At 36.7% G+C, this 25528-nt stretch overlaps 1 protein-coding gene across 1 annotated transcript; it reads left to right on the forward strand.

The window, feature by feature from the left end:
- Positions 1-1866: 1866 nt before the first annotated feature.
- On the forward strand, positions 1867-14475 carry RhoGAP100F (Rho GTPase activating protein at 100F). Its single transcript, XM_073084877.1, has 19 exons — positions 1867-1942; positions 3547-3645; positions 5763-6039; positions 6426-6555; positions 6647-6847; positions 7032-7172; positions 7248-7378; positions 7456-7924; positions 8005-8090; positions 8168-8319; positions 8609-8855; positions 8989-9248; positions 9370-9555; positions 10086-10308; positions 10695-10895; positions 11141-11422; positions 11895-11975; positions 12428-12540; positions 12652-14475. The coding sequence occupies exons 1-19, from the start codon at positions 1898-1900 to the stop codon at positions 13255-13257; spliced, it is 3930 nt and encodes a 1309-aa protein (XP_072940978.1). The 5' UTR covers positions 1867-1897; the 3' UTR covers positions 13258-14475.
- The last annotated feature ends 11053 nt before the right edge of the window (positions 14476-25528 follow it).

The raw sequence follows: 25528 nt of genomic DNA on the forward strand, positions 1-25528 counted from the left end.
AATGCGTTGTATCGGTAAAATAGGTTCACAGACTACATATTAAAAGTATTTTTAGCCATAAATAAAACATAGATAATTTAAAATAAGCCAAATACGAAGGTGCTAAACTCGGACATGTATACATGTCCGTGGACGGTTACGGTACATTTCGTTTCGGACATGTATACATGTCGCTGGGCGGCAACGTATCATTTTTATGACAATCATCATATCCTCTCAAAAAGGAAGTAGCGTTTTTAACCAAAATATGAATCAAGAGTGCTTTTATTAATTTAAAATACAGTAAGTTCAAATCCCATATGAAAGTAATTATTACAATAAAAATAATTAGCAATATATAAAACATTAAAACGTCATTAACTATTTTCTATTCGATATATATCATAATTATCGTTCGTTAGGAGTAAACTCCAATCGTGCGTCGTAGCTGACACACACACACACTTTTTTTATTTTTCGTTTCTATTCATTCACAGTGCAAGCTTCGAAGTTTTAATTAATCGTTTCAATAATTTAAATTCATTATTTAATATTTATTGAGGTTGAATGAAATTCAGTATTTTAAGTTAATGCTACTAGTTTTTAAAAGTCAATATCTCTTAATTTTATTATTGACTAAATATTGGTAGGTACACCTAATTACATGTTTATAGCGCATAGTGCGTTTGTTTTTGAAAGTGGTAGAATTAACGTATTTACTTACAGATTTGGTCCACATACATAGGTATGATAATCGCGACGTATTATACATTATGCGTTAGTAGTAATAATTTTAACTTTAACGTAATTTTAACATAAAAGTTTATTTAAACGTAAATTCATACAAGAAACTTGTAACGTGAATCAAATACTCCTAAGAAGAAAACCCTCTATTAAAACATAAATTTTGCACGTTACATACCATATCGTCTCTTAAAATTTCTATTGAAAATAAAAATAAAAATTTCTATTTGTTTCGTGCAGGAGAATGGGCGCGCGGCGCCGGACCTGACGGCATCGCCGGGCCGCGCACCGCCGCCCGGCCCGCCGCAGCCGCCGCGCGCCAACCACGCGCCGCCCTGCGTGCTGCAGCCAGACTTCCGCAAGGTATACCCGGTATAACGCTGAGGATTTGTTACACGTTTTACTAGTTATAGTCTCATCTACCGACCAATCACATCAATAACTCTGTGAGTTGACATAACCGAAGCAACTTGCTCCCGTGACGCCCTGCGTGCTGCAGCCAGACTTCCGCAAGGTATACCCGGTATAATGCTAAGGATTTGTTACATGTTTTACTGGTATAATTCAACATGCTTCATATAGTTTGAAAATCTTACCCACGCACCGCCCTGCGTGCTACAGCCAAAGTTTCCAAGGTTTATCCAGATACAGTATATCGCACAATTGCAAGGAGGTAGGTCCAGTAACTTAAAAAGGTCTTTTTTATACAGTTTACTAGTTCAAAGTAAAATCTTACATTTATCTCTGCAAAGAAGAGTACACATATTATGGGTATGTCCGTACAAGGTATAATTAAGGAAGTAGCAAGTCTCACTGCCATTTTTCGCCCTGCAACGGTAAAGAGAATAGATAAAGGTATGTTAAACTTTATTATTTATCTTATGTAATATTAGAAAAGAAAAAATAAAGTATTGAGTTCTCTTAACCCTATCTTTTTGATCTGTTAGTGTAATTACAAATAAACTTTAAAAGGTCTGTATTGAGTCCAGTGAAATTGTTGCAATTAAATTAACTATTTAAGTTGATAATTAAGTAATTAGATATCTTTTTTATTATTGCTACAAATATTTTAGTTTTGAAAAAATAGATGAATATGTATTTATTAAATTATTTTAAAAACATTATTTTTATACAGGTATCGGGTGTGAGCAATGAAATATTCAGGCAGATTGAGATGGTCGAAAATGATCACGACGCCACTACAGCCGCGGCGCTCGAGGTTAGTTTTTTTTATATAAATAAAATACGTCGGTATAAAAATAATTTAGTGTGGTAAGTGAGATATACTTAATTACTTATGCAGGCGTTCTTATATATCCTTTAGAGTTTAGAGGTAGCAACGTATCTGTGGCTGTATGACTTAAAACTTATCTTAGAGTTATAGATGTCCATAGGCGGCAGTGGCCGCTCATCATAAGCTGTATATACTCAATTGCCACTTATATTAACAATAGCCTTAGTACATACCAGTAAATAGTCTTATCAGTTAATTGTCTTACCCCACATAAATAGCTCACAGGCAAAATATAATCCATTTATTATACGAGTAACATACGATTTTTTAAATTATGAAAGGGATAAACGGAGATAGTGATTCGATCATATTTTCATTCAAAATCTACAATTTTATTTTTCTTGTTAGAAATAATAATAATTTACAAGTAAAAAAATATTATTGAAAATTATATTATTGGAAAATTATACTATTCCACTATTTAAGAAAAGTAATCACCATATACTTCTAATAATCACCCACGAAAGAAACCTAAATCCGAAATTGTTTAATATCTAACTAATCGAAATAACATATATGTACCTGTACTTAATTCCTAAAATACAATACATTTCGTTTGTTGCTCGCTGATCCTTAATCATCTTACATCCAGATTCCATCCACATCCATTCCACATAAAGGCTACATAATCCCCTTTCAATAGGATACGAGTGGTACCTATTACTTCTATTAATTGTAGCCGCCTACTGATTGTTTGGGCACAATAAGCTCTTTGATAGCGAGGACAATAGGCATTCACTATCTCCGTATGTCCCGTTCATCATCGTAGTCGTATGTTATTATAAGTGGATTGAATTTAGCCTGTGAGCTATTTCTGTGGGCATAGGCAATTAGCTATTGATTATATACTGTTTATGTACTAAGGCTTTCATATAAGATGTTAAAGGTGGTAGAACCCTTTGTGGTTCGACTCCGGCGGTACCACCGCCACACCTGTTTCTACCTAATAACAGCAGTGTTAGGTGCTGCTGTGTTCCGGTTTGAAGGGTGTGGTAAGGGACACAGACTTTTCCGAGTCGTTCCAGTTTAGTCCTCAGGGGTAGCGGCGCATCTGTGGCCGACCTCAGGTAGGAATATCTGATCCTATCTGGGGTTGATTACAGCTGTCCATGGGCGGCAGTAGCCACTTACCATCAGGTGGACTGTATGCTCGTCTGCCACTCTTATATTGTTAAAAAAAAAGTTGATAATCGAGTATGTAATCCACTTGATCGTAAGCGAACACTGCCGTCTATGATATTTGTGGCAAACTCAATATAAAATAGGTACCTGAAACCGGTAACAGATACGTAGCCACTTCTGACGACTAAGATGGTCATATGTTAGTGTACGATCCACAACTGATTATACCATCTTACGAGGGATGGTGACGTTAATCTAAATGCAATTTAGCGGATACCCCAAGATTGCTAATCAATAAATTATATGCACCTCTATGGTTAGTTAGAGGTTAGTTATTATAAAACGAAAAAAGTTGTTTTTTTTTCATTTGAATTTATTTATTCAAAAGATGTTTTCTATTTTTCCAGGCGGTGGAGCGACGCGGCGAGATGATAGTACGGATCCTTGAATTGAGACAAGTGGGCCGCAACAATATTGAAGCCGCCAAGAAGTTCTTTTCGTTACAGGTTTGTACTATTTTAATTATCTTATATCTTTTATCTTACTCAATAAGGCAGGTATTTAAGTAAATAATTCATGCTGATTCGTCGTCTGGATTTGAGTGTTTGTCTACTCGTCTTTTGAGGGTATGGCATCCATAATACAAAAAATATAAATTTGGGGCTATGACAATAGAAATAATCATTTACTAATTTACATGAGGCCTTCCAACTTAGTAAAGGGTAGCAACGAGGTTCGGTATAACCTTAATCCCATTTGTAACTAATTTGGGAGACTTTATTATTATAGGAAGTGTAGTAGTCTCCTTTATAATAAACATATACCTATACTTAATTTTATTTTAACATTAATACAACATTAATTAAATTTCTTCGTATTTCATACAAAACAATTACGTAAACTAATTACTGGAATTACTTTCCTATTTCGTATCCAGCGATTAATTAACTGCAGATTAATTCTCAGAAATATTTTCCCCTCCAGAATTTCACATAGGCCAGATTATGGCAGCGTTTTATTCCCTATCTTATACAATACCCAATTTGCTCTAAAAACAGGTAAATTTATTCGCTCTATTGACCTGGATGCTTAACTCTGTGCCCAGTACAAACCGAGAGGTATACTCCTCCAACTCATTGTTCGGTTGCCCCAGATCGTGGAATGCGAACGCAATTTAGACTGGCATTGTTGAGATGTACGCTGCCAGTTATAGCCACAACTATTTGATACAAAGAACGTAAATACCCTTTCTGTCATTCTAATTCTCCACTTTGTTTGAATAGTATTTTTTGTAAGTAATATTAGTGTAATTCAGCTTAAAGAGATAAAATACTATTACAGTTATTATTCTGTTGCCTCAAATAGTGAAATGCGAACGCAATTTAGACTGGCATTGTTGAGATGTGCGCTGCCAGTTATAACCACAATTATTTGATACAAAGGATGTAAATACCCTTTCGTCATTGTAATTCTCCACGTTGTTTGAATAGTATTTTTATGAGTAATATATTAAATTATTAACGCTATTCCAGCATAAAGAGATAAAATACTACTACAACTATTATTATGTTGCCCCAAATAGTGAAATTCGAACGCAATTTAGACTGGTATTGTTAAAATGTACGCTGCCAGTTTTAGCCACAACAATTTTATACAAAGGACTTAAATACCCTTTATGTTATTCTACTCGTAGTTCTAAGCTTTATTTTAATAGTATATTTTAACTTATATATTATTTTAGTGACTAGAATTCTCGGCTGTAATAAAATATATAGGGAGAGAGAGAGAGTACACCTACGACTATTATTCAATTATCTCAAATAGCGGAATGCTAAAGCTTTACACTGCCTTTATTGAAACGTATGCTGATACTATCACATTTGTATGAGCGTAAGAATGCGTACGCTTTCTGTAATCTTATACTGCGCAGTACTCATTAAAATTATGATAATTCAAATATATAATATCCAAAACGACTCGACAATAATCTCGGGCAAACGTTTATTATATTTCTCATTATCTAATTGTGTAGTGAAATTCCTAAAGAAATGCATAAATGAATTGGTATTTGATATTCAATACAAAATGAGAGAGGTATGTTCCTACAATTCATTGTTCATCTGGCCCAGATTGTGGAATGCGAACGCAATTTGGACTGGCATTCTTGAGATGTACCCTGCCAGTTATAGCCACAACTATTTGATATAAAGGACGCATAACCTTCCTGTCATTTGAATATAGTGCAATGTTTGCATAGCCGCAGAAGCTAAGTATTGGAAGCGAGGAATGTCAAATATTTAGAACTGATGAGAGTCTGGTATTATTATTGTAGTGGGCGAACCTATGAGTATTTCAATTTACCACTGTCTAGACAATATATCAAACTAATGTAGACTGCTACGTTTTTTGATAATTGCCAGACAATTAAAAGGACATTATTGTTAGACATGAAACTTTTTTCTAACATTGTGGACATTTCGATATTAACATTACCTAGTAACTACCACCAATATCATGAAATATTACCATAAAGTAATATCATAAAATGGATTCCGATCGTTAAACGGTTTTTCCTAATTCATTATATGGGTACTATTAAGTAATTTGATGACATTTTGACCAGGACTCACGCCACATAGTTCAGCTTGTGGAAATCGTAAAGCGTCCAGGGCAAACCCTGGGTTTGTACATCCGGGAAGGAGACGGTGGAGCCAGAACGGACGGGGTGTTCATATCGCGGATAGCCCTGGAATCAGCCGTGTACAACAGCGGTTGTCTGAAGGTCGGAGACGAGATCCTGGCAGTCAACTTGGTGGACGTGAGGCGCATGTCGCTCGATGACGTCGTGATTATCATGTCGATTCCGCGACGACTGCTGCTTTGTACAAGACAGAGGAAAGGTAAGGAATTTGGAGATAACCTCTCAAAAATTTATTTTATTTTAGATTTGTAAAAAAAATATTTAGATTTGTATCACAAAAAATATTTTAGATTTGTATCAAATTCTGAATCTTTCAACTTTTCTTACTTACATTGGATTTACTTTTAAATATGGGAAAGTTTGAAAATCTTTACCAAAATCGTAATTATTTACTGAAATGAGGCTATTTTTAATGTCTTTTTTGTCTAGCAGCAACTAGCAGACTAGTAGCAACTGCTGAAAAAATTAAAAAAGAACAAGATTTACAAAGTTTGCGAAGAATATTTTATTACTCTATCTCGTCACATGCTTCAATATTGCATGACAGTTTGTGATGTAATACGAGTATGTTACTTATTTGTTTAGGAAAATCCGGGCCAGGCTCGCCATCTTTGCCGCGAGCAGAGCACAAACCACCGCCGGTCGTTGTGTTAAAAAGAGACTGCCGCGATGATGAAGACAGAGAACGCGATAGAGTTGATGGATTATATTCACAGTAAGTCATTAAATTTGTGTAGACCATTGTACAAGTATATTTAATTACATTTATCGATTGTCCTTTCATTCTATGTATTATATTTTTTCAGCTATTCGGATCATAACTTGATAGGGACAAACTCTAGACATGGTACGCTTCGATCGACTGGAGCTCCAAGCAATGTGGTTCGCCCTGTGGGCGATGGACGGGAAGAACGGAGTCGCATGCAACTTGGACCACTCTCCCCGGATTCAACTGGACTTGATCTATACTATAACTCACGTCCGCCTTCTGATCATTCGACTTGGAGGTAATGTATATGACTAGATACATAAAACCTTTTACATTCCATTAAATAATTTAATTCCGATACGGATACCATTTATTTGTAAAAAAATGTGTTTGAAGAGTATAAATTATTTGTAAGTAGAACACAAGTTGAATTATAATTGCAATCCTTGAATGTCATTTGTTTACTACTATTTTGTTTTTAGCTATCGACCACCACCTCCAGTGATAACTGAACAGCCAAAATCATCGGCTACACATTTTGTTCCATATGAGAGGTCATACCCGAACACACTTGAGAGTTTAGCAGAAAAAGTGCATTCTTTCTATCCATCGGAAAGTGGAAGGTGAGGGTAGATAAAATTGGAGTGTAATTCATGATATATGAATTTAATTACACTTAAATATACTTTTATTTGTAGCACACGTTTTGGAGGAAGAGTACCTCGATCGGGATCAGAACAGCAGTTACCAAGAGCGGAAACCCATTCAGATTTTGGAAGACATTCATTGCTCAGGTCTAGTTTGAAAGCTTCGGCGGCTACTGGCGGTGGTTAGTAAAGATTCAATAATGTATGTATTAAATAACATTCTTTTAATTCATGGCAACTACATAATCCCTTCTTTCAGCTTCAAGTCTATCAAGATATAACCAACGTTATGGTGGTGTAGGTATGACAGGTTCTGGTCTAACAAGCAGTGGTCTTGCTGGAACAGGTCTTACTGGTACCGGTCTTGGTGGTCCGGGACTTCCTTCTGGTCTTTCCAGTACCGGATTAAGCGGATTGACAGGCTCAAGCTTAGTAGGCTCAGGATTGGCGAGCTCAGGTCTCGGCGCCAGTTTGACTGGCACGGGACTTGGGTCAACTCTTGGCGGAGGTTATGGAACCACTGGATTGGGATTACCTTCATACAGCAGCAAATTTGGAACTACAAGGAGGAATCGGAGCTTAGACTACTCATCAGATACTGAAGCCACAGCTCCGACAAGGACGCCATACTACTCAGGATTAAGTGGCTACAGGAGTAGCACATTGGGAAGAGACATCGGATCGAAGTTCAATTCATTACCGAGGGACGTTAGAGGAACTGGTCAAAGGTACATTCTGACTTTATTGCACTTAATTATAAGTATTTATCTATAGATATTATCATCGAAAGTTTATTATTTCCTAAAAGGCTGGGTCTATCGCGACGTGCTGGAAGTGTTCTCCAGGACGAGCCAGAGCCTTTATCATCGCGACTGGATCTTCGTTCTTCTAGAGGCAAGTATACAGAGTTCTAGTATATTTTCGTTGCTTATTATTCTATCTTAGAGATTCTGAATCTGTGACTTTTTCAGGTCGCTTACCCTCCTCACCTTCAGTATTTACGTCAGACGAATATAGGGCGTGGTTATCACGCGCACCATCTACTAGCGCTCTATATGAAACACTACGTCCAAGACTGCCCACGCACTATTCTGCTGAAAATATACATGATGCTTTAAAGAACGTAAGTTGTGCTTATTTACAGCTACACATACATAAGTATCGCTGTGCTGAGCCAGCTGCTACATAAAATTCCACACACACACATTTTTCACACACTTTATGCACATTTTCAAAATTACGCTTCCCAAATATAATATCTTATGGACAAAATATTTACGTATAAAAAATGCTTTTATGTCTGCAAATTTTGTAGTCATTCATCCACAGATGTTTATTCTTCTTAAGCAATATTACGTTCCTTCTGCACTGTACCATGATCATGTCATCTGTCATCGCCGAACATCTTCCAGATGGAAAGTGGTAGTCGCTTCGGCTCATCGCTTGGCTTGTCAGCTGGTCGGCGGATCGAGCGTCCTCGTCATTTACCAGCCCGCTCGCTCTCGTCACAGCAGTTGGGACCAACCGCTGGAGGGTCGCCGTCGACTCGTCGAGTGCGACAGCTCTTAGAATTGGGTTCAAGATTCACTTGCCCTAACCCGAGTCCAGTGCCAACGCCAAGCTCCCGTCATCAGCGACAGCTTGATATAAACCCTAATGGTAAGTTTTGAAGACCCTTAAACTTCAGATAAGTTCTTATAAAAAAATAACTATTATTTCTGAACAAGGTGACAACATTTACGTATTCTTCGCAATCTCTCAAAGTTTTCTCAATTATATTTTAATTTTGCAGAGTTCCTAAAATACAAAGTGGAGAAACCTGGTGCTGGTGGACTATCAGCATCGATGACTGGCCTATCTCGTCTCTCTGGAGGAGTATCGGGAATGTTATGGGTACATCTGCTAGCCGGAAGGGGTCTACGACCTGTACCGTCCGGGTCTTCGCCAGGGTCGCCCCCATCAGGACCACTAGCACCGCCGCCACAACCGGTAGCGCCGAGAGATCTGTACTGCGTGTTGGAATGCGATCGAGTGCATAAAGCTCGGACTGTGGTACGTTTTTGGTTCTTGTCATTAGTTGGATTTAATCTTTCTCATTTAGGAGAGGATGATGATGACCTTATTGATAAATTGGATTATTCATATGATAACATATGATAACTTTTGCATTTAGGTCCGCAACGGCGAACTGCAGTTCGACTGGGACGAGTCGTTTGAGTTGGAGCTGGTGGATAACAGGCAGCTGGATGTATTGGTGTACTCCTGGGATCCGCAGCACCGACACAAACTCTGTTACCGTGGCGCTGTCACTCTGCCCGACCTGCTTGCTCGTTCTCCGTCTCACCAACTTGCTATTAGGGTATGGTCATCTGTAAAATGATTAAATATATGGTAGCCTATAATTTCTTATACGATTTATAAAAAATCTTCATAAGTATTAACGTAAGTTAAAGTAAGTTAACTTTATTAATAATTTCATATGCGATTAGATTAAAGTGCAATTTGGATTTTGGTTTTGGATTATCGTTTTTAAGTATATGGTAATTAATCTATGTCTTACCCGTTAAGTTTGATCAAATTAACTACATAAGATCGTGATGAATTTTGAAATCGCCTAAGTCTTAATAGTAACTATTGCCATTATCTTTAATTTTAACAAATTAATGCATCCTTATTCGCTTTAAAGCATCATACATATTTGTAGCGGATTCTTGCGAAGTAGTTTTAATCTTAACTTAATAGCATGGATTTCCGCAAAGTGACGCCAGATACAATTAACTCTTTAAAGTATATGTTAAGGAAAATAATGATGTAAATATTAGATCGAAATATGAACAAGTGGCCTTTAAAGATCACTAAAAACATAACTTACATTTAAACTTACTACAGATGGATCCACGTGGCACCCTCTACGTGCGTCTCCGGCACACGGAACCCCACGACTTATTCCGTCGGCGACCAGCTCCACCGCGCATCTCACCACCGCCGCTATTCGGCACAGAGCTGGACACGGTGGTGGCTCGGGAGGTACGACCACCGCACGCGCCGCCCGTACCACTGGTCGTCCGCCGCTGCGTGGAGGAGATCGAGAGACGTGGACTGGATATTATTGGTACGATATTTTTTGCCAAAGGTTTAAATAAATTTAGATATTCGGTCACTTTGTCATCAGATAGAACTACCCCTGATCGTGTCTTCTTTTTTGTTTGTAACAGACTAGTCAGTTTTTACTTATGACAAAAAAATTAATAAATTTTTCGAGAAAATTTTGAAGAAAACTTAAAAATATTTTAGAGAAAACGTAGGCATTTAGGATTCCCCAAAAGGTTTTATTTAAAAAAAGTACCTAATAATAAAGTTACAACGCAAACGCGATTGCCTTTTGTAAACACGTTTGCCATGATTCATCTAAATGTGGGACTGCAACACCGCAAATCATTGCATTAATCATTGTGTTTATGTACCACTTTTACTTATTTATTTTAATCCTTGTCGTAGGTCTATACCGTCTCTGCGGCTCGGCGACTAAGAAACGGGTTCTGCGAGAAGCGTTCGAGCGCAACCCTCGCGGTGTAGAGCTGACCCCAGACGCAGTTCCAGACATAAATGTTATTACTGGCCTACTGAAGGACTTCTTGCGAGAACTCCCACAACCCCTATTTAGTCGATGCTTGTATCAAATGACTCTTGATGCTCTTGGTAAGTATATTTTAAAATATCATAACTGTTTACTATATACCTACAATTAAATGTAGGAAAATAATTTAAATATTGAAGGAAGGCATTTTGTCTTCTTCCCAATCCAATAATGTGTCTTTTTTAGGTTGTATATGAATTCTATCAGTTGATTGAGTTTTCTCGTCAAAGTTAATGTAACACAATATTTAATTATAGTTATACTTTTTAATATTTTCCTGCACATTTATGAGAAATTCCTTTTCCAGGAGTATGTCTGCCCGACGACAGAGAAGGCAACGCTCGTTTAATGGCCTCTATAGTGGAATGCTTGCCTCGCGCCGCACGGGCCACTCTGGTCTTCTTGCTCGACCACTTAGCACTCGTGGTCGCAGCCCAAGACCGAAACAAAATGTCTCCATTCCACCTCGCCGTGGCACTCGCCCCACCACTCATGCTTCACTCCACGCCACCCTCAGACCTGGATTACCAGAGGCCTATCCACGTACTGCAGTGTCTTCTGCAAATCTGGCCAGCTCCTAAACGTTCAGGTAATGTTATTGACGAAATTATTTGTAGATACTTTTTCCAAATTTATAACGAAATTGATGATGACACACGATTGGTTACACTTGACAAATGCACACATTCTGTTTATACGAAAATGATTTATTAAAGCCTAAAGCAAAATTAAAACGATAATTTTGGTGTAATTTATACACAAAACCTCGCTCTAGAAGGATATTTGGATTTTGGTTAAAAAGATCCTGACTAAATGAATAAATTTATATGTAAAGACAATTATCAAGAAGTGATAAATAAACTTAATTCGAAAGTTAATTTTCGATTGGCTGCCGGCCTTAGAGGCCACAAATCTAATAATAACGACCTAAATGAGCTTAGTAGCTCAACATTCGATGATTAGACATTACATTTGAGTAGAACCGTAGAGTAGACCGGTAGCAGAACACTTACAGAAACAAGGGCTAAGCAGCACCTTAACGCATGTATATTTGTAGACAGTTCGGCGCGGCGAGCCAGCAACCGGACCGCGTGGAAGCAGAGTCAGTGCGTCGCCAGCGGCCTCAGCCACGCTCCCCCCAGGTTCTCTTACATTATCCTTCTTTATAATAGTCCCAATTATGGATCAAAGTTTAATAGGGTAAATCTTCTCAAAATGTATCTGGATTTCTGATTTTCTGACTTCCTTTGCTCTTAAATTAGTTTCTTCTTCATGATGTTTCAAAAATTTGATTAAAGATTATAACGAAAAGATTAACTATGTAAACATTATTAAATGAACTTTAACATTCGTAATTGCACAAAATGTTGTCCTCGCTAGAATTTGTATATTTTGTTACTGACCATATATTATTTTATAATGACAGTATATTTTATAAGGTACATAATTTCACTCTAACTAGGTATATTTCTCGTAATTTTTTTCGTATCTTTGATTATATTCTTATAAGATAACATATTCTAAATATTTGCACTGTCTAAAATAATACCGTCTTATATTACTTATTGTTCTAATTGTAACACGTTTCTACCAGGCCGAGTTCCGCCCTCAGTCAGTCCATATCGGCCTCAAGCGGGAGCATCAGCAGCATCTCCGCCGCCAGCTCTCTTGGCTCGGCCCGCGCCAGACCGATCGCCGCCCGCACATGTATGTATTTTAATTCATTTGAATGATTACGTTTTATTTTTTTTCGGCTTCTATGTTTTTATTTTATCAAAACATTTTTAATTATTTATGTGTGTTCTTCACTTTTTCTAGGTTCTCTCATCAGTCAGGGCCGGCCAATATCGTCCGCAGTCGCCTCTTCGAGGCCCTCTGCCCGCTCCACCTCGCTCCCGACAGGTGACAGTATCCTCTCCCGGTTCACCCAGTAGCAGCTCCGGAAGCCACAGTCCGGCGGATACAATTAAACATGGTGGTTCGGTATCGTCCATCCTGCGACAGCCGGAACGGTCGAGCTCGCCGCGGTCGTCGCCGAGGAACTCCCCGCGTGCGTCGCCTCGTGACTCACCGCGCAGCACACCCCGAGACACCACGCCTCGGGAACTGACGCCACGGGACTTGACCCCACGAGATTTGACACCGCGCGACTTGACGCCGCGTGACCTGACCCCGAGGGAAATGAACGCGAAAGACGCGATGTCTCGAGAGTCGACGCCGCGCGAGAACGGTTCCCGCGAGTCCCCTCGGTCGGCGATCCCCGGTACGTCAGCGGGGCTGGCCGTGACGCTCAACTCGAGCAGCAACGGCGCCCTTAGCCCGCGCTACAGCTCCACCAACCCGTTCCTGCAGCAGTACGACGCCGAGGAGGAGGCGGAGGCGTGGCGCGCCGCCGACATCTTCTCCACATCCACGCACACATAGTGCTCATAGCGAATTGAGATTTTCTAGTCAATTTTTTTATTGAATCGAAAGAGTGCTACGATTCTGCTGTATATTATGTTGTTTAACGAGCGTGGTGCGCGTTCGGAAATGTTTGTTATATATAGAGCGAGTTACATTGTATATTATTGTGAGAATGTTTACCTACTGACGCGCGAGGTTCGCCTCGCCGACCGCCGCCGCCCCGCCCCGTAGCCACTATAGCGTTTATCATATTGTATTGTACATTGTATATAATATACGTATATGTAGGTACGCTCCAATTTTGTACCAGTAGGGCGGGGCCCCGGCGGACGGCCCGAAGCGCTACACACATCATCCCACATATCAGAGGCTTGCGTACACATTCGACACATTTCTGGTGACAATCGTTATAATCCAGATCTTTTAGACTCAACAGTAAATCACCTATACAGGTAAAGTTATGTCATAATGGCACTATTATCAAAATTATTTAATCGAGTGTCGATAGTGGACACAAGTCAGTAGCTCGAGTAGGGAGAGTGTATTATAGATCAGACGTGCGGACTGTCTTGAGACTGAGACCATATCAGAGTAGCTCGTGCATAGAAACCCTCGATGGAGATCCGTCGTAGAACGAGCGATTACGTGACATCGTTGGAAACGTCTAGAGGAAGCAAGCTGGTAAAATTTAACTTAATCCAAATAATCCTTGTTCATTATTAACTTAATAACTATATTGTATAACGGTATATTAAACTAAAATAGATTTAGTAAAGCATTTTTACGAGTCGCTAATTCTATGAAGGACTGGATTCTTATCCGTTGAGATCGGTCGCAATCTCAAGATCGGAGATGCTATTTGCGAATTTCGGGTATTAATTCAACAACGATAATCACATTATAACAACGACAACAACAATAACAATCACAATCATACGGTTAAATCAGGCACGCCCTGAGCTAATCTCCACTTTTGTGAGCTCACTTCATTCAAACTATAAATGATAGGTTATATAAAATGAAAATGTTATTATTTTTATTGTTTACAGTTTTTTTTTTAACATAAACAAATTATAATTATTAGTGTATTGGAAATAAAGCCACACGTTGTACCATATTTCTTTCATCCATTATTAATTATTGTAGTAATATGGGGAATGCATAAAAGAGTAAGTAAGTTAAATGATAAAACATATAAGGGCTAAATGAAAGTACAATCTTCAGTGTGAATGAGGTAATATTAGTTGAGTTGTAGTTCTTGATATTTTATCATTACTGCTTATGTTTATGCCTACCACATGCTATCGCCATCACCCAGGGTCGACTGGCAGAGAATGCCATTGGGCATTAACTTTACCCTTTGTAACCCTTAGTTTAAGGTGTACAAAAATAAATAAATAAATAATATTTAAAGTCATGTGTAAACTTCGTTTATCGACACTTAAAAAGAGTTGAAATTCAGCTCAGAGCTTTCGGCTCAGATTTGTGATTTTTAGCTCAAGGGCGTATCTGTGATATAAATCTATAAGTGTACCTAGTAAGATAATGTCTGTCCGATATCGAGATTCGCAAATTGGGTTTCAGTTCTTATTACTAGCGTCTGCTAGACATATAAGAGTGGTAGAAATTGACCAATGACAGCACTGATCCAATTTTCACTGCCATGATTGGTCCATTTTATATAGAATGCATATTATTATAATTACACTTATTTATATGTCTGTCGGAGGCTGTTTGGTTACATATTGCTTTTGAGCAACACTTCAAGACGAAGTTTTGTTACTGTTTGTTATAAAAATAGTACTGCACAAATAACACGACTGATATGGGACACAATGTTTTTGATACTTTACTATTTTACCTGTTTCTCGTTTGTGATATCTTAATAGAAATTTTGTTAAAACCTCGTCTGTAATTCGTTCACGAATTCCAATATTCACTGTTGAAATATTAAACTACTCACACGACTGAATAGACGATTTACATTTCTTTGACTTTGATGTTGTTTTTCGAAGCTTGCAAACTGGAACAATACATTTTGTAATACAGAATTTTACGATAATATTACAAGTTTTCAGATTCAGTAGACTAATTATGTAATACTCTATAACTTTTATAGTTATATTCATAAACTTGACTTGAGTTGCTTGTGCTAAACGGTAATACTAACTATCTACTCTACGATACTCTTAAATAATATAATCTTTATAATAACGTTTTACTAATAGAATGTTGTAAACTATAGCTTGTCCATTGTTAGCGAATTTACTCCATTTTGATATGAAAAGGAATTCATGCGCGGATGTTTTCTTAAAAATAAGGGTAGAGCTGCACTACATAGACGATATTATTTATACCAATTTAAAAGTGATTGAAATAAGGGTAAATTATACACTTCGCTAAGAAAAAAGCGATTAAAACTCATATGTTATAAAGTAAACGACACTCAATAGGTATAATTCAGTCAAAATTTCACGCATAAAATTCTTCAGTGAAATGTCTACATTCTACCTACCTTAATCTAGACGCACCGCAGTGCATTGGACTTTGAGCTGTCGCTGAATGCACTGATCTGCTATACAACACGAAACGTTCCAGCGTGTTTTTATCCCTACTATATGTTACTGACGCCATAATGTCCGTTTGCGTAATGTAGTTCTATCCTTATTATCTTTTCTCAAGGTTGAATCGATGACAATATGATTTTTGATGTAAATTTAAAGATCTGATAAACTTTGAAGATGAACAACTTCGCTTTTGAATTTTATAATAATATTTCATTGATTCTTACTGTCGGACTTGACTTTGTCTTTTATATTTATCTATTTCATAAACCTGGTTTAAAATCCATAGAATATATATTTTTCTTTTTATTAATTTCTGGAATTTTAGCACAGGACTATTAAATAAATGAAACAATATCTTCGCCATGCCATCTTTCTATTCTGTTGACAACTGAAATTATCTCCTATTGCACTTTCTTGGATTCTTCTTTATTCGCCATAGAGTTCTTGGTCTAACCATGAAAGTTCTGTTATAATTATTTTCATTATTTCTTTCGAAACTTCAATTTCTTTCCAAGATTATTTATAACCAAAAACAAACACAGTTTTCTACACTATTGCAGCATTATTCTCATACACTTATAAACGAGTTTACAATATAGAAATTATTTTCAAATTCCCAAACGGAAGCTTAAATTTATTTATTTAGATATAGATAGAGAAAAGATGAAGACATTCCGACGTTAAGATCAATATAGTATACAAGTGTACGATAGGAAGACTTGAAGTGTCGCTCGACAGTGCGTAGCCGGTCGCGCTCGCGGCGGTAGTGTGTAGTACTACGGCGCACGGCTTGAGTTGGCTTCGCGGTGGCAACCCTATGATCCGCTCCCAGCCCTATTTATGTAGATAATATGTTGTGAGATTAAAGTTAACGATTTAGTCGTCCGTAACGTTAATAGTTCAATTCTGTACGGTTCAGAGATCAGTGTAAAAGTTTTTGTAGTTTTATGATGTTTACGTTTATTGTATTGTATTTGTCTTTAAAAACCCTATAAATTAAAATAAGGGCAATGCCCAATACTATTGTGGTGGTAGAATTGATTCTTCCACTTGAAGAGATGACGACACAAATCACAGTAATCTATTATTTCCTAAGTAAGTATTCAAAAGTCAGACAAGTACATATATTACAGTTCTCACAGTAGGTACTTTAGATCTAATATTTTATACACACATAATATGGCAACATTACGTACATATTTTTAAACTGATCTCTCAACTAAGTCTTTGTAGCTAGTTCTGTTTTCAACTGCGTGTTCATTGTTTATATTTAAAGATAAACTTTATAATTCTTCTATAGATAATATATGAGTTAAATGTCTCCTTTAAATAAGTGTGAAAATTAATCCAGGGTTACTTTTCACTTATGTACGGTAAAACCGTAAAAAGGTCAGACATCTTATTAGACAGGCATGAAAGATGTTATAGGAATCTTTCACAATTATTTAGGTGCTCATTATTTGATATTTGGAAATATAATGTGGGGAATATAGTTATCCCCACTACTCGTTAAATTACTTGAACATTAAAAGTTTAGTATCAGAAATACTAATGTATTGTTTACTTAAATGTAATTGATTAACTATTTATATAATTGGAAATATATAAATGTTAGATGTGCAATATGTACGAGTAGATACTGTAAATTACGTAAATATTTCTAATTATTTACAATATTTTTATCTTTTACACCAGATATTCTTATGAAGGTAATTAATTTTACTGAAAATTTTGCGACCATAGTATTGATAGGTGCCAAAGATAATATGTAGCGCCATTTTGAATACGTGTTCCAAAAATGAATATTTGGATATAAGGGGGCTTGTGCAACAGGCGAATAGTAACTAGCAATCGGCATTTATTATGTTAAATATATTTAAAATTTTAGTCTTTAGTTAGTTTATTATTGAATCATATATCAGTCCTAAGATCAATTTCTGGAAGTAAAGATGTGATTTTAGTAGTGCAGTAGTTTCCTACCTTGATCTTAGTGTCGACAATCACACGATTTCCCCTTTTCTACCCTACAACTTAAACTAACTATTGTGTTATGAAAATTGTTATTTTAATCATTATTTACACCATATTAAAAATATATTATGTTAGACAGAGGTATATTGTGCCTAGTACTGTAAAAATAACCGATGATATATTTACAATATATTCTTACTTGTTAGTTATTGCTATTCGCCGTGTACAAGTCACTTAACGCGAATTGTTTCAATTTTCATTTTTCACGTGACGTCACCGTCGTCTATTCCACAAAACCACCTATCGTATAAGTGAATCTTTTTCCTAAAATAAATTAGTTTTACAAATTGTGTGCGCCTACATATATTTATATCGAATTTAATAGCGGCACGAGGTTCTTATAGTACAATACCTCGTATACTGTATTATAATAATTATTAATATACACATAGAGTTAACTGTTCTGTTGCTGCTGCGAATAGTGTAGACCCGGGTTCATTACCAGAGCAATAAATCATAATGTACATGTAAATATGCTTACTTTATGTTGTGTTTGATGTGTCATTGTATGTTATCATGTAATTAATAGATGTTCATTATAGAGTAATGTAGGCGGGAGTGCCTGCAGGGTTGCCACCGCCGTTTGTTTGCATGCGGGGCTGTTGGTCCCACAGATATCAGTATTTCGACATTTGGTAAAGTAGCGTTACTGCGTGTACTTAAGGTAACGATTAAGCCGCTCGTATCTGTACCGGGCGGCTGAACACAGACAAAAATAAATAATACGACGTTATAACTGACTTTTATTTTTTTACCTCTTTTTTTAATGTAAGAGTTTTAAATAGAGAGGCTTATTAGATATAACTTATGAACAGTCCAGCAGTGGCCCGTAAAAAAACTTAAGTACATTAAATTAGTACTGAATTTTAACCTCCAAAATTACCTATATTGTATAAGGAAGTCGATTGTTATTACGAGCTTAACGCTCGGGCGTTACGTTAAAATACACGACTTACACATTCTTCAATATCTTAAAACAGATACACTAGATGTTGTTGCTGGGTGAAAAATATATTATGACCATTGCTGCGGGCAGTAGTACGCAGTAACCATACAGAGATACATATAGAGTAATGTATGCGGGAGTGCTTGCAGGGTTGCCACCGCCGTTTGTTTGCATGCGGGGCTGTTGGTCCCACAGATATCAGTATTTCGACATTTGGTAAAGTAGCGCTACTGCGTGTACTTAAGGTAACGATTAAGCCGCTCGTATCTGTACCGGGCGGCTGAACACAGACAAAAATAAATAATACGACGTTATAACTGACTTTTATTTTTTTACCTCTTTTTTAATGTAAGAGTTTTTTATAAGAGCTCGTTAGATCATGGAAACTAGTGGCCAGCAATGGATGGAGAACAGCTTACAGACAATAATTATCGCATTTTTTTTATTTTTAAGGCTGGCATTTTAGTTGGAATCCAAGAGCAATACCTATTATGTCTTACGAAGCGTTTTTTTATCGTTAAAGTTAATATTTAAAAGTTGTCTTAAAACTTTTAAAATACATTGATTAAATATTATACATGGGAAAAGAAAAACACTGTAACATTGACGTTTACTGCTTTAGGCACGCCACGATAGGAGAAAAGGGGGTGGTGTTACGGTTTTTGCGTCAGAAACGTTACGTTTTGATAAAGTTACACGTAGGTCAGGGCGGACAGACACATTCTTCAATACTTTAAAACGTGTACACTAGATGGCGTTGTCATGTCAAAAGTATGTGACAATTGGAAAGAATCGTTGTCTATCTATTTGATGCTGAGAAGGCTAGTGCCCAATAAAGAGAAAGTTATAGAAATAGTAGAATGCTCAGGGCGCCATCTACCGATTGAATATGAACATAATTCACTATCAGTGTTTTTAGTCTTGGGTATATGGCAGATGGTTTTTCAAATTTTCGGTAGATGGCTGCCACAGGCAAGAATATACTCATTGAAAAGTAACTTGAAGGCTTTTAACGATAACATATTAGTCTTGGGTATATGGCAGATGGTTTTTCAAATTTTCGGTAGATGGCTGCCACAGGCAAGAATATACTCATTGAAAAGTAACTTGAAGGCTTTTAACGATAACATAAAAACATTTAGAAATATTAATACATTTAGAAGTAGTGTCTACTAGGCTTTTTGTATAAAATTGAGATAGTAAACAGTCCACCTGATGGCATGCAGTCACTGCCGGAACATGGATTCTACCTGAAGCCGAGAACAGATGGATTGTCATTCAGATGACTAAGAGGGACCAAATAATATGCAAGTCAGCAGGCACTCACAATCTTCTGCCAAAACATAACAACTGCTTGACGCTATGATTGTGGCTAGGGACATCTGAACGAGATAGTGACCACAATAGACAGATAACAGGAAGACTCGGTATGAATATATGCGTTTATGTAAACTTAGATCTCATAAAGTCATTGCATATTGCGATTTTAATCAAAGAAATCGATGAACAGAAAAACGTTGAAAACGACTTTTCGGAAGTACGAGTAGTTACTGTGTAAATAAAAAGCAGTCCTTAAAATATATATTCTCAATTCATACACAGATATCAACAATATCAACATATCAAAGACATTTCAAATACACCGACACATACAATTACATATAACCACACAAATGCACACACATAAAAACCAACATTAAAGGAGTAACGAAAATATTAAGTATGAGTCTTGTAGGCTCGGGGGTGGAAACGTAATATTTATAAAAGGGGTCTTGCCCCTTTAGATCCGGTTCACTGACTCGGCGGTAGAGCCTTACAGGAAATCAAAATGTGCCATCGATTTATTACGTCATCTTACCCAAGACTGATGGGGTTTGACCTTCCATTATAATTAATGAAGAGATGAGTGATTGAAAACGTTTCTTAGTTTATTCTTAAAGATGTTTTAAAAATAATTATACCTATTTTAAGCACTTGAATGCTCTAAGATATTGTTTAATCCTTCTGCTATTAGATACCTAAAAAACTGTTTTTAACCTCCTGGGATCTTTCGTCATATATATATTACATAGAAAAGAAAAAAATGTAACAGCACCATCTGTCGATATTTGCGAGATCTTTTACGTTTATTCAATAGATAAAATGTTGGACCGCCATATTAAACTGTGATTGGCTGACAGGATGATATTATTTTATTGTATTGTGTATTTTAAGCGAATGATGACGTCACGGTCGGAAACACGTAGTAAGTAATTTTGAGATTTTTGTTCAAATATCGGTGTTTTTATAAAAAATATGTATTTTTATTGTTTATAAGAAATCATTTTTACTAAATATTATTCTACAATGCTTGTAGTTAACATTAAAAATTATGAAATATCGGGTGAAAGTTTTATGTCATACTGGTACCACATGAGTTCCCAATTACTACTGTGAATGGAAGAGTCCCGGTGTAATACTTATATGACATAAACAGTTTTTCTATCTCGGACTTCATATTTTAATGTTATTCTTGTTTGTTATTACGAGTTTACGCAATAACGAAATATCCGGTATGCTACACAACTCGAAGCTAGACCTAACTGATGAATATGACGTAGAAAACATACCATTACAATGTCATGACGGTAACGATCACTCGTATTTTGGTCCTTCGAATTTTTCGGATATTGAAGTAGAAAGTTGTCCAGGTTTTGATATTTTTATCGGGTCTTCAATTATAATTACTGAAAGGGGCCATCCTAGAGCCTTAAGGATTTACTTTGGGTGAATCAGCAGTCCGCAAAATTTGCTAAATACTTACATCAGATCAACATTTTTATTGTGTTTATTATTTCTTTAATACAAAATTGGAAGACTTTTTTGAAAGGAGGTTTTCATATAACGATAACTACTCAACTAAAGCAGAATTGCTAAGACCTGCGAATTTTGTAATGAAAAAAGCGTCTGAATCATTAGCTAGGAAAAATAGTTCTCACATGGTAGTTGGACAACAAACACACTGGACTCTGCCGTTACACTGAATCTGGCAGTAATTCGAGTTCAATTGGCAGTTCCAAGACCAAGACATTTTAATAGAAGGCTAAAATAAAACCCATGTCAACCGAAAGTTTCCGTTATCATAAAGAACATAATTTAGTCCATTACTCCAACGTTCCAAATAAATGCAGAAAACCAAAATACACAGCAACTACAGCAGCATATTGTATTCAATGCAATATATATTTCAAGGAAACATGTGTTTCTCATAATTCAACAAACAATATTTTTCTTTAATCACCTATTTATACTTTTTGTAACCATATTTTGTGTTCAGTTATCATTTGTGTCATAACAAGAAAGTACATAAAATTTATTAAATAGTATTATTTGTACTTTAAAAAATATGTATAATCTCTGTACTCTGACTATATAACAGAACATATTTTAATTGTATTTGATGCCTGTGATATATGTTAGAAAAAATATATAAGACAACAGACAGTTAAGTTTACTGCCGAATGTGATTGTAAAAATCAATGTTTTTAAATTGAGTGTGACTGTTTAAAATTATAGATTAAGATATCATTGTACACAACATATTCGGTATTTTTTTACAATATATGTCTTATATTACCGATTATTCGCATAAAAATATAAGATTAATGGTCTATGTCATATATATATGACACAAATAGCAGTTGGAATTGGGAACTCACGTGTTATATATATGACATTGAGAAAAACTATATTTTCCGACTTACATTTTTTATTATATTTTTTTCTGTAATTCTATTACCTATTGTATTGGTCAGGATAAATTTAATTTAAATTCCTTACAACTTTTTTTCCTGGGTCCCAGGAGGTTAAAGGACTTTGTTTTTGAAGGTGGTAGAACCCTTGGTGGTTCGACTCCGGCGGCACCACCGCCACACCTATTTCTACCTAATAACAGCAGTGTTAGGCGCTGCTGTGTTCCGGTTTGAAGGGTGTGGTAAGGGAGACAGACTTTTCCGAGGCGTTCCAGCTTAGTCCTCAGGGGTAGCGGCGCATCTGTGGCCGACCTCAGGTAGGAATATCTAATCCGATATTTCGAAAAAACCTTCGAGAAAACCTTGTTCCGTGAGGAAACAAATGTTTATTTACGATATTTCTCTTTACAGTTAACGCAACGTCTATACCGTTACCAAAATTATATTTTAATCTACAAGGGTAGCAAAAATGTACATGTATCATAATAGTATTTTTGACCGAAATATCTGGTTTTTACGAGGGGGAAACCTTCAAAAAGGACTCCATGCCGTGGGAGCGACACGAGGTTATGTGGGATTCTTACCGCACTAAAACCCCCCCGGTGGCCATCCTCGGCGTTGCGTAGAGGACTCCGGGATCTCCAAAGGAACGCAACCGGAGTTCTCTTAGTGCATTGCCCCGTCGCGCTCCGCCCAGGTGAGCTTGTCGCTCGCCACACCGTCTGGTGTGTACAACGGTATGCGACCACACATGCAGCCGTCCTTCCCGGGGTCGCTGACGGGCGGTTCGAGCTCCCACTCTGCCACCCGCAACCCCGGAAGCCCCCTTTTAGTCGCCTCTTACGACAGGCAGGAGATACCGTAGTCCTATTCTACTCACGGAGCTACAGGGACGTTGACCGAAATACCTAGCCTCTAATCCTATTTGGTGTTTAATTACAAATGGGTGGTAGTGTTCACTTATCATCAGATGGATGTAATTATGTTTGGATCTCTGCTGCTTACTTACATAAGGAGGTTACCATGATAGTCTTCAGGGGTAGCAACTCATGGGCTTCAGGTAAGTATAGTCCTTTAGATGAACTGCACGTAATATTCGTATAAATATAACAAATGATTAATCAGTTTTATATAATTTCGACGAGGGAAAGTTTGTGTGAATATCATAATAACGATTAATATCTATTATTTAGCACAAATTTCGATCTACTCAGAAATTCTTTACACTACCACGCAAATACGCCCATTAAAATTTTCAAGATACCTACTTCGTTAAGTCCATAGGATGAATAAGATTTAGAAATGTAATGAACATTTCACATGAACGATACTCTAGTATCGCGACACCGAACAAACAGCACAATCTATATTTCTTTATATAATAAAGATTTAAAATTGTACTTTTAAAATATTAAAGAAATATATACCTTTTGTACGTCGAAATTGTTATGGCATTTCTTAACTGACTGCAGAGGGTAATGTTTTTGAGCGTATGTATGTCACATTCTATGACACGCCTTGCAGCCAAAACGGCTTGACAGATTTTAACATAGTAGGTATCGGTAGATTCTTCTCAATTGTGGAAGTAATCATCATCAACAAATTACTGTCCCACTGCTGGGTACGGGTCTCCTCTCATAATGAGAAGGATTAGGCCATAGTCCACCGCACTGGCCAAGTGGTAGGCCAATTGGTAGACTTCACATACCTATGAGAATTTCTTTTTGTATATAAATCTCTCAGGTATGCAGGTTTCCTCACGATGTTTTCCTTCACCGTTTAAGCAAGTGATAATTAATTTCTAATACGCACATAATTTTTGTAAATTCAGAGGTGCGTGCCTGGGATTTGAACCTCGGACCCCTCGATCGAGAGGTCGAGTTTCTTACCCACTAGGCCAAATTAAATCTCAATTGTGGAAGTGATAGCGGTAAATTTTTTAAAAAGGCAGTTTGTCATTTTTATAATAATTCTCTCTAGTATAGAAGCTTCGTTATGACTTCAACAGGTCACGCTGCGATCGAACTAGGCAATCTCAATACCACTTCTATTCAATAATAGATTCTATGTAAATAATGTACTTTATCATTTCTATTTGATATAACGGTCTATGTATTAATGTACTTTATTTGAAATTTCAATGTAAAGAATTCGCGACGCTAATTGGGCACGTCTTGAGAAGTTTCGAATGTCTGGAATACTTTTTGAGAGATCCCCAATTCATTTCTCGGATTTCAATACCAACTTTGTCTGAATTAAGACGGTATTATTGTGGCTAAATTGATTTTTAAATAATTTATACGTTGTGGCTCATTAAAACGTTAAATTATTTATATGTTGTGGCTCTTGTTGGAATTTTCATGTCTGTGTGGGTCAAATGTTGCTATTAAATTGCAAAATTGAATTTTAAAGCAGTTAGCCCCAAGCAATTCAGCTTAAATTTTGCATTCACCTTTATATGAGATATCAATACATGAAAAGCTTTAAAAGTTTTAAAAGGTGTGTGAAGTTTACCAATTCACACTAGGCCAGCGTGGCCTAAGACCTAAGCCTCTTTTACTCTGAAAATAAACTGTGCCCAGCCGTGGGACAGTAATGGGTTCAAAGAATACGAAAGAATACTGTCTCCAAAGAATACAAAAATTCTAGATACCTTATTTTAATTATTTGGTTTTTATATGGATTTTTTAATGATGTAAATTCTTATCCTTACTTCCTTACTAATATTATAAATCCGAAAGTAACTCTGTCTGTCTGGTTGTCTCTTTTTCACGCCCAAACCACTAAACTGATTTTAATGAAATTTTGTACAAAGGTAGTCTGAGACCCGAGAAAGGACATAGGATAGTTTTTATCCCGGAAATCCCACGGGAACTAGGAATGGCTATCTAAGATCGATTAATCGGAAAATCGATCTTTTGAACCTAAAACATCGATTATTTTAATCGATATTAGTAAGGATTGAATCGTAAACTATGCATTTGATCAAGTGATAATCTTTAGCAAAGTTGAAG

Source organism: Epargyreus clarus, unplaced genomic scaffold, assembly GCF_041222505.1.
Source record: "Epargyreus clarus isolate Ecla_fem2 unplaced genomic scaffold, WU_Ecla_fem_2.2 ptg000021l, whole genome shotgun sequence".
NCBI classification, from domain to species: domain Eukaryota; kingdom Metazoa; phylum Arthropoda; class Insecta; order Lepidoptera; family Hesperiidae; genus Epargyreus; species Epargyreus clarus.

Excerpts from the sequence above, each read along its gene's own strand:
- RhoGAP100F (XM_073084877.1), top strand. The coding sequence starts at position 1,898 with ATGGTCGAAAATGATCACGACGCCACTACAGCCGCGGCGCTCGAG. Across the intron at positions 6,040-6,425 it reads TTGTACAAGACAGAGGAAAG|GAAAATCCGGGCCAGGCTCG; the intron begins GTAAGGAATTTG and ends TTATTTGTTTAG. Across the intron at positions 9,249-9,369 it reads TGCATAAAGCTCGGACTGTG|GTCCGCAACGGCGAACTGCA; the intron begins GTACGTTTTTGG and ends TTTTGCATTTAG.